Here is a 12,723-nt window from a genome sequence, read left to right on the forward strand (position 1 = left end):
TAATTTGATAATTGTATATTAATACTGTATTGAAATATAGTTTTGCATTCCTTAGTTTAAAATGCCAAGTTTTGGTGAAGATGTGGAGTCACGTATTTCTGGTGAGAAGGTAAATTAGCACAATCATGTTGGAGGCAAATTTGGAAATATTAGTAAAATTAAATATATGCCTTCCAGAATTTCCATCATAGGTACATATTCTAGAAAAATTCTTGACCACATAAACACACACGTAAGTGTATACATATAAATATACTCATACACACACAGGAAGCATTGTTGATCATAGAAAAAAATATAAACTATTAAGTAAGTCAGTGAAAATTCAGCAAACTGGTGCCACAACGTCCACGTGGATAAATTTCTCAAATGGATGGCTGGGTAATAAGAAGTAAGTTGCAGAAGTTAGATGGTGGCTCCCTGGATGGTTGTTACTTTATCGTAAATATATTTTCATGCACTTTAAATACTATTCTATGACAGAAATCCCTCACAAAGGAAAAGCCACATCCCCAACACATCAGTAGAAAGCGCCTGCACCCTGATGTCAGTAATGCCAGGCAGAGCTGTAGCTCCGTACATGAGATAGTCAGTTTTAGATTAAAATGTAACTTTAGTGGTGGGGAGTATAACAAACTAAACCTGTTGTTAATGTTTCTTGGGCAATCTGGTTCTTCCAAATAGCTTGAGGAATAAACAGAGTGGCTTAACTCTGTAGTGATGTAAAAAGAAATAATTCTTTTCAATATTTAGTGAGGGCTACGGGTTGAAATGCAGTCCTTTCAGGGAGTTTCCACCAGTGGGTAAAAGCACTTGTCAGAGGAAGCTAGAATTGGTCATGCTTCCGCTCAACTTAGAATCTTGATAGCGCAATGACATTTACCATTTCAATTTAATCATTTTGAATTTAAATAAAATGTATGACATATTGGGGGACACTTTTCAAGAGCTATGAGAAACCAGAACAAGGGATATACTCCCTCCCACAAGTACCTGAGTATTATGAACATGATTAACCTATATTGAACCCTGGTGCTTCTGAAGCATCCTTTATATTCAGTACCATGTGGTAGAAAGGAAGTAAGCTGACCTGGGTTTGAATTCTGGTCACACCACTTCATAGAGAAAAAGGATGTATGTAACTCCCCTTGGCCTCTGTTCCATTATCTATAAGATGGGATCACAAAATTGCTTAGAAGGTCATGATTTTTATTGTAATACTGCTTATAAAAGCAAAAATTTGGAAATAGAGTTAAATAAATCAGAATAGATTCATATTATTAGATTAATACACTGTCCAAAAAGTATGATATAAATATATGCTCTTATGGAAAGGTGCTCCTGTCATATTGTAAAATGAGCAAAGCAAGCTGCAGAATAATATGTAAAGCATGGACCCCCCCCCTTTTTAAAGGTTTATTTATTTATTTGAGCAGGGGAGTGGTAGGGAAGAGGGAGAGAGAGAATCTCCAACAGACTCCCACTGAGCGAGGAGCCCCATGCGGACCTTGATCCCACGACCCAGAGATCATGACCTGAGCTGAAATCAAGAGTCAGACATTTAACCAACTGAGCCACCCAGATGCCCCAAGTGTGGACCCTTTTAAAAATAAAACGTTTATTCACATCCATTCTCTCTTTTTCTCACTTTCTTATCTATCCATGAAAAAGGTCAAGAAGGATCCACATCAAATGTTTAGTGGTTATCCTTGGGCATGGGAGTTGGGAGAGAAAGTCTTTAAACTTATAAACTTCAGTACCTTTTCTTTTTGAAATAGCTTTAACTGTTTTAAAAAGGAAGAGGGATAGAAAGAAGTAAAGGCTGCTTGTAATGATGTGACAAAGTGAGGTGATTTATGTAAAATTCCCAGCACAGGGCCAGGCATCGAATGGCTACTCAGAATTGGTCATAATAGCCCATGCAAATAATATATGAAAAACACATAATTTTCATTCATTCATTCATTCATTCATTCAATCTTTCAATCATTTGGTCATTCATATCCAGTCTAATTCAGATCCCTTCCTCCACTGGCATTAGATCACCAGGGATCAAGGGCTTATTCCTGGTCTTGGGTGAAACACACTAGAACTCTTGGTTTTAGCTCTTTTGTTCCACCATTTTCAGCACACTGTGGGATGATATGTGGCTGATTTTGAAAAATGGAATTTGCTTTGTTTTACTTACACCAGAGTTGCCTTCAGATTCTCTTTCTGCAGCCAATGCAGGCTGATTGCCACCATGGTCTTTCTGTGTGCTTTCTTCTAATTGGGGAGTTTATAGCTGGGGCCTAAGGGATCAATACTGGCTCCTTCAGGAATCTGAGATTCTAGGAGCTGAGCTGGAATTGGAATAAACAATGGGTAGTAGTTATTTTCTGCTGAGGAACATTTAAGCTTTCTAGAAAGGATAAATTTAATTCATGTTACTGTCATTAGGGATCTGTGTGTGTGTTGCCTTGTTATAAAACAACTCTTTAAAATTTTTTTTCTTGTTATAAATCAGGTTGAACAATTTTTATTTTTATTATTTATTTATTTATTTTTTAAATTTTATTTTATTATATTATGTTAGTCACCATACATTACATCATTAGTTTTTGATGTAGTGTTCCATGATTCATTGTTTGCGTATAACACTCAGTGCTCCATGCAGTACGTGTCCTCCTTAATACCCATCACCGGGCTAACCCATCCCCCCACCCCCCTCCCCTCTAAAACCCTCGGTTTGTTTCTCAGAGTCCATAGTCTCTCATGGTTCATCTCCCCCTCCTTCATTTGTCCCTTCCTTCTCCTAATGTCCTCCATATTCCTTATGTTCCACAAATAAGAAAGTCTTTAAATTGGGGAGTTTATAGCTGGGGCTATAAACAAAATATGATAATTGACTTTCTCTGCTTGACTTATTTCACGTAGCATAATCTCCTCCCGTCCCATCCATGTTGATGTAAAAGTTGGGTTGAACAATTTTTTTTTAAAAGATTTTTTATTTATTTATTTGACAGAGAGAGAGAGAGACAGCGAGAGAGGGAACACAAGCAGAGGGAGTGGGAGAGGGAGAAGCTGGCCTCCTGCCGAGCAGGGAGCCCGATGCGGGGCTTGATCCCAGGACTCCGGGATCATGACCTGAGCCGAAGGCAGACGCTTAATGACTGAGCCACCCAGGCACCCCGGGTTGAACAATTTTTAAAAAAAGATTTATTTTTTTTTGAGAGAGAGAGAATGTGGGGAGGAACAGGGGGAGAGAATCTTCAAGCTGACTCCCTTCTGAGCGCAGAACCAGAGATGTGGCTCGATCTCAAGATCCAAGAGATCATGACCTGAGTTGAAACCAAGAGTCAGAAACTTAACCAACTGAGCCATCCAGGCACCCCAGGTTCAACAATTTTTAATATGTCTAAGAATCTGTGTTTAGATCCAGAAAGTTGACCTTGTCACCATAGTCAGCAAAAAACATGGTTATCTGAAAAAAAAAGAAATCAAAGCTAGTCTAAATTTAGGGGCATAGGTCCCTAATGTGACAAATAGGGTTACTTCTATTTGAACATATATTTTTAAAATTATTATTATGTCCAGTTAGCCAACATAACATCATTAGTTTTTGATGTGGTGTTCAATGATTCATTAGTTGTGTATAACACCCAGTGCTCATCACAACACGTGTTGTGATGAGCCTCCTTAATACCCATCAGCCAGTTACCCCATCCCCCCTTCTGTAACCCTCAGTTTGTCTTCTGGAATCCAGAGTCTCTCATGGTTTGTCTCCCTCTCTGATTTCTTCCCATTCAGTTTTCCCTCCCTTCCCCTGTGGTCTTCTGTGCTATTCCTTATGTTCCACATATGAGTGAAACCATATAATTGTGTTTCTTTGCTTGACTTATTTCACTTAGCATAAACCCTCCAGTTCCATCCATGTCGATGCAAAAGTAATATGGCCAAGTAATATTCCGTTGTATATATGAACAAGATCTTTATCCATTCATCCGTTGAAGGGCATCTCGGCTCTTTCCACAGTTTGGCTATTGTGGACATTGTTGCTATGAACATTGGGGTGCATGTGCCCCTTCTTTTCACTACATCTGTATCTTTGGTGTAAATGCCTAGTAGTGTAATTGCTGGGTTGTAGGGTAGCTCTATTTTTAACATCTGGAGGAACCTCCATGCTGTTTTCCAGAGTGGCTGTACCAGCTTACATTCCCACCAGCAGTGTAAGAGGGTTCCCCTTTCTCCACATCCTTGCCAACATTTGTTGTTTCCTGTCTTGTTAATTTTTGCCATTCTAACTGGTGTAAGGTGGTATCTCATTGTGGTTTTGATTTATATTTCTCTGATGGCTAGTGATGTTGATCATTTTTTCATGTGTCTATTAGCCATTTCTATGTCTTCATTGGAAAAGTGTCTGTTCATGTCTTCTGTCCATTTCTTGACTAGATTATTTGTTTTTTGGGTGTTGAGTTTGATAAGATCTTTATAGCTCTTGGATACCAGTTCTTTATCTGAAATGTCATTTGCAAATATCTTCTCCCATTCCGTGGGTTGCCTCTTAGTTTTGTTGACTGTTTCCTCTGTTGTAAAGAAGCTTTTTATCTTGATGAAGTCCCAAAGTTCATTTTTACTTTCATTTCCCTTGCCTTTAGAGACATATCTTGAAAGAAGTTTCTGTGGCTGATGTTGAAGAGGTTACTGCCTATGTTATCCTCTAGGAATTTGATGGATTCCTTTCTCACATTGAGGTCTTTCATCCATTTTGAGTTTATCTTTGTGTATGGTGTAAGAGAATGGTACTTATTTTCTATTAACACTTTGATAATTGTTTATTTGAAGAAAAAATTTACTCTTAATCTCTTCTTTCTTTTTTTTTCTAAAAATGTATATATTTTAAAAATAAGCCCTGGATAATTTCTTTCTTCCAATTGCACTTTATGCCATCAGAATGTTTCAGATAACAATTTGTGGAATAAGCTATTATAAGAAGTTTTTTGGCTATAAAGTTGCTAGGGTTAAACCTTTAATTTAATCAGTGAGAGTAGAAGGCTAGATTCAGTGAGTCTGTAGCTTTTGATTAACAAGCATACCTGTGAAGGAGAATTATGGTCAAAAGTCTGGTGAATCAACATTCAACATTACTTATCACATGACCAGTGTCTCAGTTAGGAATGTGTTCTACTCCTGGTAGGAAAAAACCCCAATTTACTTTGGCTTACAAAAACAGGGACTTATTTTTCCTTTATAACAATAGTTTGGAAGTTTTGACTTGCATTTTTTTTTTTTGACATAGAAAAAGTAATAATTTTTATCTGGAATTATTTAATTTCATTTGACATGATTGATCTCAAATTTTTAAGAGTCTCCTATATTTGCTGATTTGAGTTCTAACAAAATAAAATATAGTAGATAAAATAATTGTCATGTAACGTTTTGAAAGAAAACCTATGGAGGCATTTCCTTTACCATGAAAATTTGGGTAAAATACATTTGTATTTGAAAATCACACCTTAATCCAAAAGAATACACACAGAAGCAATTATGTTAGAGATTTAGAATAATAAAACTGAAATATTGAATCAAAATCCATCTTACAAATTGGAAATTGAGTTCATTAACCAGTTAAAATAAGGTTAATCAGGCTTGACATTTCGTTTTCTTATTCTCTTGTTATATTTTTCCCCCAAATTAAATTGATAGATGAAGTAGTAGCTTCTCATTTTCTAAAAATTCAAGTAAAACTATAGTCATAGGTCAAACTATATATATATGTGTATATATATAATGTATAAATAAATATGAATATGAATATAAATATAAATATATGCTCTTCATTAGGAAAATGCAAGGTTTCCCCAAATCCAGCAGACGTTTACTCACATCTTACTATCTGGAAATGTGTTATATAAGTAGCAGAGATCTCAGTGTCTTGTACCACATCTCCTCAGCTACTTGATTTCATGCATCTGTGGTGGACAGTGCTGTCTGTGCTACTAGTGACCAGTTCCCTATGGTCTCTCTCTGCTTCTCTGCCTCAGGAATATCTCCGAAACTGTGGAAGATCTTGGGTGACCTTCAAGCAAGGGTGGAGAAGGATTGAATAATTGTCTTGTCCTTCAGAGACTGAGACTGAGTTCTAGTTTCCAGGGTGTAAGCCAGCTTTCCTTCTATAGCTCACTCTTCCTGCTCTCTGCTGCTTGGGATAACTCCCACCAAAGAGGTTAGCAAACTGCATAGTGTGAGGGAACAGTTCCCATCGGACTGGTGTCACTTCAGACACCAGTCAAAAGTTCAGGGGTCTCTAGGGCCACCCCCATCTGTAGTTGGTTACAAATGTGGGGGCCTTTCCACAATCACCCTCAGGTTTGACAATTGAGTAGGATGACTCACTGAACTCTGGTGATATGGGCTGAATACTTGTGCCCCTCTAAATCCTTCTGTTGAAATCCTAATCCTCAATGTGATATGTGCAGCCCTGATGAGTGGGATTCATTCTCTTATAGAAGAGACCCCACAGAGGTCTCTAGATCTTTTTCTACCACTGAGGACATAGCAGACATTGGCAGACTGCCATCCAAAATGTGGCTCTCACCAGACCCTGACCATGCTGACACCCTGATCTCAGACTTCTAACTTCCAGAACTGTGAGAAATAAATTTCTGTTGTTTAGAAGCCACTCAGTCTATGGTAATTTGTGATAGAGCCCAAACTGACTAACACATCAGGAAAAAACTCTACATACAATTTTAGTTTTACTATAATAAAGACATACAAATTAAAAGTAGCCAAAGGAAGAAATGCATAGGGCAAAGTTTGTGAGGATCCAAACACAAAAATTGCGTTGTCCTCAGAGATGTATTACCCTCCTGAACATCAACATGTAGCAACACACATGGAATATTGCTGACCTGGGAGATTCACCTTTAGTATCCAGTTTCTTTGTGGCTCTATGTATGACATATTGCTCATGTGGCTGATCTTTCATTCTCAACTTGTCCTGGAGGTTGGGGATAGTACCTTTGGTCCCAAGTTCCTCTGTGGAAGTTAGAACTGATGAGGCATGTCTCAAAGCTTCCATCATAAATCACAAGGTGAGGCTGTCCAGTGGCCAAATTCTCCAGGCAAACAAAGACACTCATATTAGGAAGGACATTTCAGGGGCTTACAGATCACCCCAGTAGCTGAGGACATTGACCAGACTGCTCTTTAGGTTATGGTTAATTCTTCACGATACACCTCCTGCATATGTTGCTTTTACCCAAGTCCATATCCCAGGGATACAAACTAAGATACATGCCATCCTAGCTACAAAGAAAGCTGAGAAGTGTAATAACTTCTTACCTGGCTGCATCATCTTCCACACAAAATAGGAGTAAGAGGAGAATGGACAGACAACCAGCTACATTTTGCAGCAGCTAGTGAATACTCATAAGGGATGGTGAGTAGACTCTTTGCCTTTCAGCTTCTGTAGTTATTCTTTTCTCTGTGTTGTTCTTTTCCAAACTTTTGTGTGTGATGCTATATTTTCTTCCATCTCGGTCTAGACTAATATTTTCTGTAAAGTTAGCCATCTTGCTAATCATCGACTTCAAATTTTGGTTGAAGAATTGAGCTTCTATCATAATGTTTTAGAGACAGTTGCCAAACCCAAAACACCCTTTAAATCATGGGCTGCTGCTGATTTATGAAACAATAAAGTGTAGCTGGTGATTTATGAAACAATGTATGATTATACATCAGACAATTACGGCTCTGTAGGTGGGAAAGGAAGTTTTTCTTTTGATAAGGGCTAACAATCACTAACCATTTCCTGGTCATGGCCCAGATCAACCATTTCCTCCTTCATATAAATTTCAGGGATTTCACTGTTTATGTCCATTTGTCACAGAACTTATTTCCTTTTAGGGTTTCTTTCACCTCGGTACTGAATGCAGAGTACTGTGTGACTCTCCATTTTGCACCTTATTTCCAATTTGGCCACTTAGACTTCCCAACATGTACTGCTTTTCTTTGTTTTATCATCTTTACCCTCCAGCTTTACTGAAGTATAATTGGCAAAGTTTGTATATATTTGAGATATACATCTTGATATTTTGACGTAAGTATCCATTGTGAAATGATCACCACAATCAAACTCATTGACATATCCATCACTTTATATGATTATAATTTTCCTTCTTCTGCCCTCTTAGCAAATTACAAATATACAATACAGTATTTTAACAATAGACACCATATTGTACATTAGTCTCTGATTTTCCAGGGTCTCAGGACACACTTTGTCTACTTTGCCAATGACTCTCTAGCAATTGTTCCTGATCCTGGTCTTTGAAGGTACTTGGACCTTCCTTTTATAGAAGGTCTCCTCCTTTACAAAGGTGGAGTCTTTGCTGGAAAGATTCTGGTCATCCCACATTAACTCCAGGTTAATTTTTTCTCTTTCAGAATTAATGCAGGATATCATATTTGAAAAATATATCTTCTTCTCTTGCCTGATTCTTTTTCTGCTGTTGTTTAATAATACATTTTCTCACCAGATCATTGGTCTGGTGTTATTTTCATGTGAAACTTTCTTTTTCATGTAGCTAGCATGGCCTCTTTAGATTCACCATTTTCCACCATTTACCCTCAATCTACCTACTAAAGCACTTCTGTCAATAGTTTATCTTCTGATTCAAAGGGCTCTTGGACTCCCTTCAACTTCTTATTGAATTCCTATGGTTTAAAGTTATTTGTCTAGATTAAAATGACTGGTAGCCTTTCATAAGTGAATTGTTTAGGTTTTTGGATCAATCTATATTCTAGTTTTTCTATTTTTACTGGGGAGAGATATAGAAAATGTTTCTGGAAGTTTCCTCACCTTATGCAAGAAAGAGATGGATTCAGAATAAAGAAGGTAACTAATGACAAACATAAGTCATAATTACATAAGAAATAAGTGTTTTCAACTGCTAGAGAGTGTAACTAATATGGGACTATTAAGTAGGAAGTATAGCCAGATTCATAGGGACTTTTCAAAGCAGACTATTTTCTAGTCTTTAAGAACATATCTGAAATATATTTGAAGCAACTAAATACTTTGTGAAGTCTGTATATACTTTTTAATATTTTAAATATTCTCAATAAAGTATGGGTAGTATGAGACATATTTCTCAAACTATATTCAGGGGGAAAATTAGTTCCATGAGATGTTACTATATTTCTTGCATCTTTCTTCTCTATTGAAAGAGGTAGCATTGGCTTAAGTCGTGAACATGTTCCCAACTTTAGAAACATTACACAGTGGTCAAACATCCCTACTTGATGCTTTGATGTGTTGAATTTTAAAAACTTGGGTCCAACCTAGAAGTATTTTTTCTTCATCACTTTTAGAGCTTCTTTTACCTCTTTATTTCTCAAACTATAGATCGGGGAGTTCAAAACGGGAATCACAATGCCATAAAATACAGAGGCCACTTTCATATTCTCCTGGGAATTATTAGCCTGAGGCTGTAAGTACATATATGATAGGGTTGTATAGAAAATGATGACTGCTGTCAGGTGGGAGGCACACATGGAGAAGGCTTTTTTCCTTCCTGCAGCAGAAGATATCTTCAGGATGGCGGCCATGATATACATGCAGGAAAAGATGACAACCAACACAGTGAACATCAAGTTAAATCCCACAAAAACAACGAGGAGCATGATGTTGATGTCAATATTGGAGCATGAAAGGGCAAGAATTGGAGAGACATCACAGAAAAAATGATTGATGGTATTGGATTTGCAGAAGTACAGTGAAAATGTAAAACCTGTGTGCACAGAAGCATTTATTGAACCCATGATGTATGAACTAGCTACCAATTGGATGCAGACTCTTTGGGACATGATTTTGGGATAGTGAAGTGGGTTACAGATGGCTACATAATGGTCCACTGCCATAGTAGCCAGGAGGTAGCAGTCACTGGTTGCAAATATTGCATAAACCAATAATTATATTACACAGCCCTCAAATGATATAGACTTATTTTCTAATATGAAGTTTTGCAGCATCTTGGGAGTGATAGCAGATGTATAACAAATATCAACAAAAGCCAAATGTTGTAGAAAAAAGTACATAGGTGTTTGAAGTCTGGAATCTGTTTTGATGAGTAGGATCATCCCAACGTTACCCACCATGGAGGTCACATAGATGACCTGAAATACAATGAAGAGGATATATCGAAACTTGTGTTGGGCACCAAATCCCAGAAAAAAAAATTCAGTCACTTCAGTGTTATTTTCTTTTGTCATGGCTACCAAAGTCTAGAAAGGACCAGGGAGAGGACCAAGAAAAGAAAGAAAATCTTTGTGACTTCTTGAAAGAACAAGTCTCTTATATTTCAGCCACCTGTTTTTAAATTTGATTCTTATGGCAAACACTCACAACAGGATTTATTGCTTTCTATATTTCTTCTACTTCCTTGGTAAGTAATCACCACATAAAAAGTGGTATGTGAGCCATGATTTTTTTTTTTAAATTTTATTATGTTATATTAGTCACCATACAATACATCATTGGTTTTTGATGTGGTGATCCACGATCCATTGTTTTCGTATAACACCCAGTGCTCCATGCAGTATGTGCCCTCCTCAATACCCATCACCAGGCTAACCAACCCCCCCTTCCCCCTCCCCTCTAAAACCCTGTCTGTCTCTCAGAGTCCACCATCTCTCATGGTTCATCTCTCCCTCCAATCCCCCCCCATTTTTCCCTTCCTTCTCCTAATGTCCTCCATGCTATTCTTTATGTTCCACAAATAAATGAAACCATATGATAATTGACTTTCTCTGCTTGACTTATTTCACACATAATCTCCTCTAGTCCCATCCATGTTGATGTAAAAGTTGGGTATTCATCCTTTCTAATGGCTGAGTAATATTCCATTGTATATATGGACCACATCTTCTTTATCCATTCATCTGTTCAAGGGCATCTCGGCTCTTTCCACAGTTTGGCTATTGTGGACATTGCTGCTATGAACATTGGGGTGCATATGGCCCTTCTTTTCGCTACATCTGTGTCTTTGGGGTAAATTCCCAGGAGTGCAATTGCTGGCTCATAGGGTAGCTCTATTTTTAAATTTTTGAGGAACCTCCACACTGTTTTCCAAAGTGGCTGTACCAACTTGCATTCTCACCAACGTGTAAGAGGGTTCCCCTTTCTCCACAACCTCTCCATGATTTGTTTTTAAAATGAAGGCTATCTCATAGAAGGAGATCGACTTCTAATATGTGTGATTCTAAGAAACACAGATTAACACACGTTTTCACTATATTGAACAGGTATCCATATTTGCTGAAAGCAATATTCAAATATGATTTGGCACCTTTTCAACACCTGTAGGTTTTCTCAGCCATTTATCCATCTAATCCTGGTCAAGCTCCTGAAATTAGTAGCATTAATTAGAGAAATTTTCCGAGACCTGTTCAGGGTATACACATGTTTGAAGACTTTAGAGTGTCTTTCTACTACTATCCTTAGCATGCAACTCCCATCTTTTTTTTTTTTTTTAAAGATTTTATTTATTTATGTGACAGAGAGAGACACAGTGAGAGAGGGAACACAAGCAGGGGGAGTGGGAGAGGGAGAAGCAGACTTCCCGCTGAGCAGGGAGCCCGATGCGGGGCTCGATCCCAGGACCCTGGGATCATGACCTGAGCCGAAGGCAGACGCTTAACGACTGAGCCACCCAGGCGCCCCGCAACTCCCATCTTTACATGCCAGATAGTCCTCTCATTTTATATATACATGTATGCATATATATGTGCATATATAGAAAGAAGGGTAACAACATCACTTATGTTATTTAAATGCCAAAAGTGTTTCTCTTGGATCTAATTAGCATGAAGCAACTTGAAAAAATCCAGATGATGGGAAATTCTACAAATTAACTGGCTTAGACACTTCAAAAATATCAATTTCATAAAAGACAAACAAACATAAAACAAAACAGGGGACTGTTCTAGATTTAATAAGAGTAGAAAGACATTGCAATGAAATTCAATACACAATCCTTCATTGGCTCCTGAATCTGCAAATACAACATCTACTAAAGATATTGTGGGGAAAAGTGGGGGAATTAGAATAGTGAGTATATATAATGTAATTTCATCCGTATCAAATTTCTTTGGTGGGAACAGGTGGTTATAACAGAGATTTTCTTTGTTTGCAGAAGGTACATGCTATATATCTCTCATCTATCCATTTGTATGTGTGGAGATAAAGCAAAAGGGAAAGAAAAAGAATTGGTTAATGTAGGTGCAGTGCTCACTGCACCATCATTTTAACTTTTATGAAGGTTTTATATCTAAATGTAAGAAGTTAATGAAAAGCATGGATAAAATAAAACACTGTCATGCAAAAAAAAAATGGAGAGAGTTAAGCATCAATTGTTGTGCACTAAATATGCTTCTAAAGACTGTTGTTCGGAAGAGAGTAATATGATCCTTTAAAAAGTCCCAGAAATAAGAAGAAATGGGGAGCTTAGAAATTGGTAAACAGGTGAAAAAGTTGGAATAGAGGTGGTATAAAATATTAGTAATATTTTCCATTGGGAAGGGGTCAAGAAACTGAAAATATCAGCTAACACTGACAGATTAGAGGGTTCAATAGATTTAAGATGCTCTAAAATTCTTATACTTTCAACTTTTACTTAGATGTATATATTTTCAAAAATTACAAAAGATAAAAGTGAAGTTTTCTTTTAAAGTTTAGGG

At 37.3% G+C, this 12,723-nt stretch overlaps 1 protein-coding gene across 1 annotated transcript; it reads right to left on the bottom strand.

Moving 5' to 3' along the window:
* Positions 1-9,327: 9,327 nt before the first annotated feature.
* On the bottom strand, positions 9,328-10,257 carry LOC118525727 (olfactory receptor 5AK3-like). The gene is given in 1 exon segment (XM_036076598.1): positions 9,328-10,257. A coding segment is annotated over 1 exon segment (930 nt).
* Positions 10,258-12,723: the final 2,466 nt, after the last annotated feature.

Source organism: Halichoerus grypus, chromosome 11 (assembly GCF_964656455.1).
Source record: "Halichoerus grypus chromosome 11, mHalGry1.hap1.1, whole genome shotgun sequence".
Classification (NCBI taxonomy): domain Eukaryota; kingdom Metazoa; phylum Chordata; class Mammalia; order Carnivora; family Phocidae; genus Halichoerus; species Halichoerus grypus.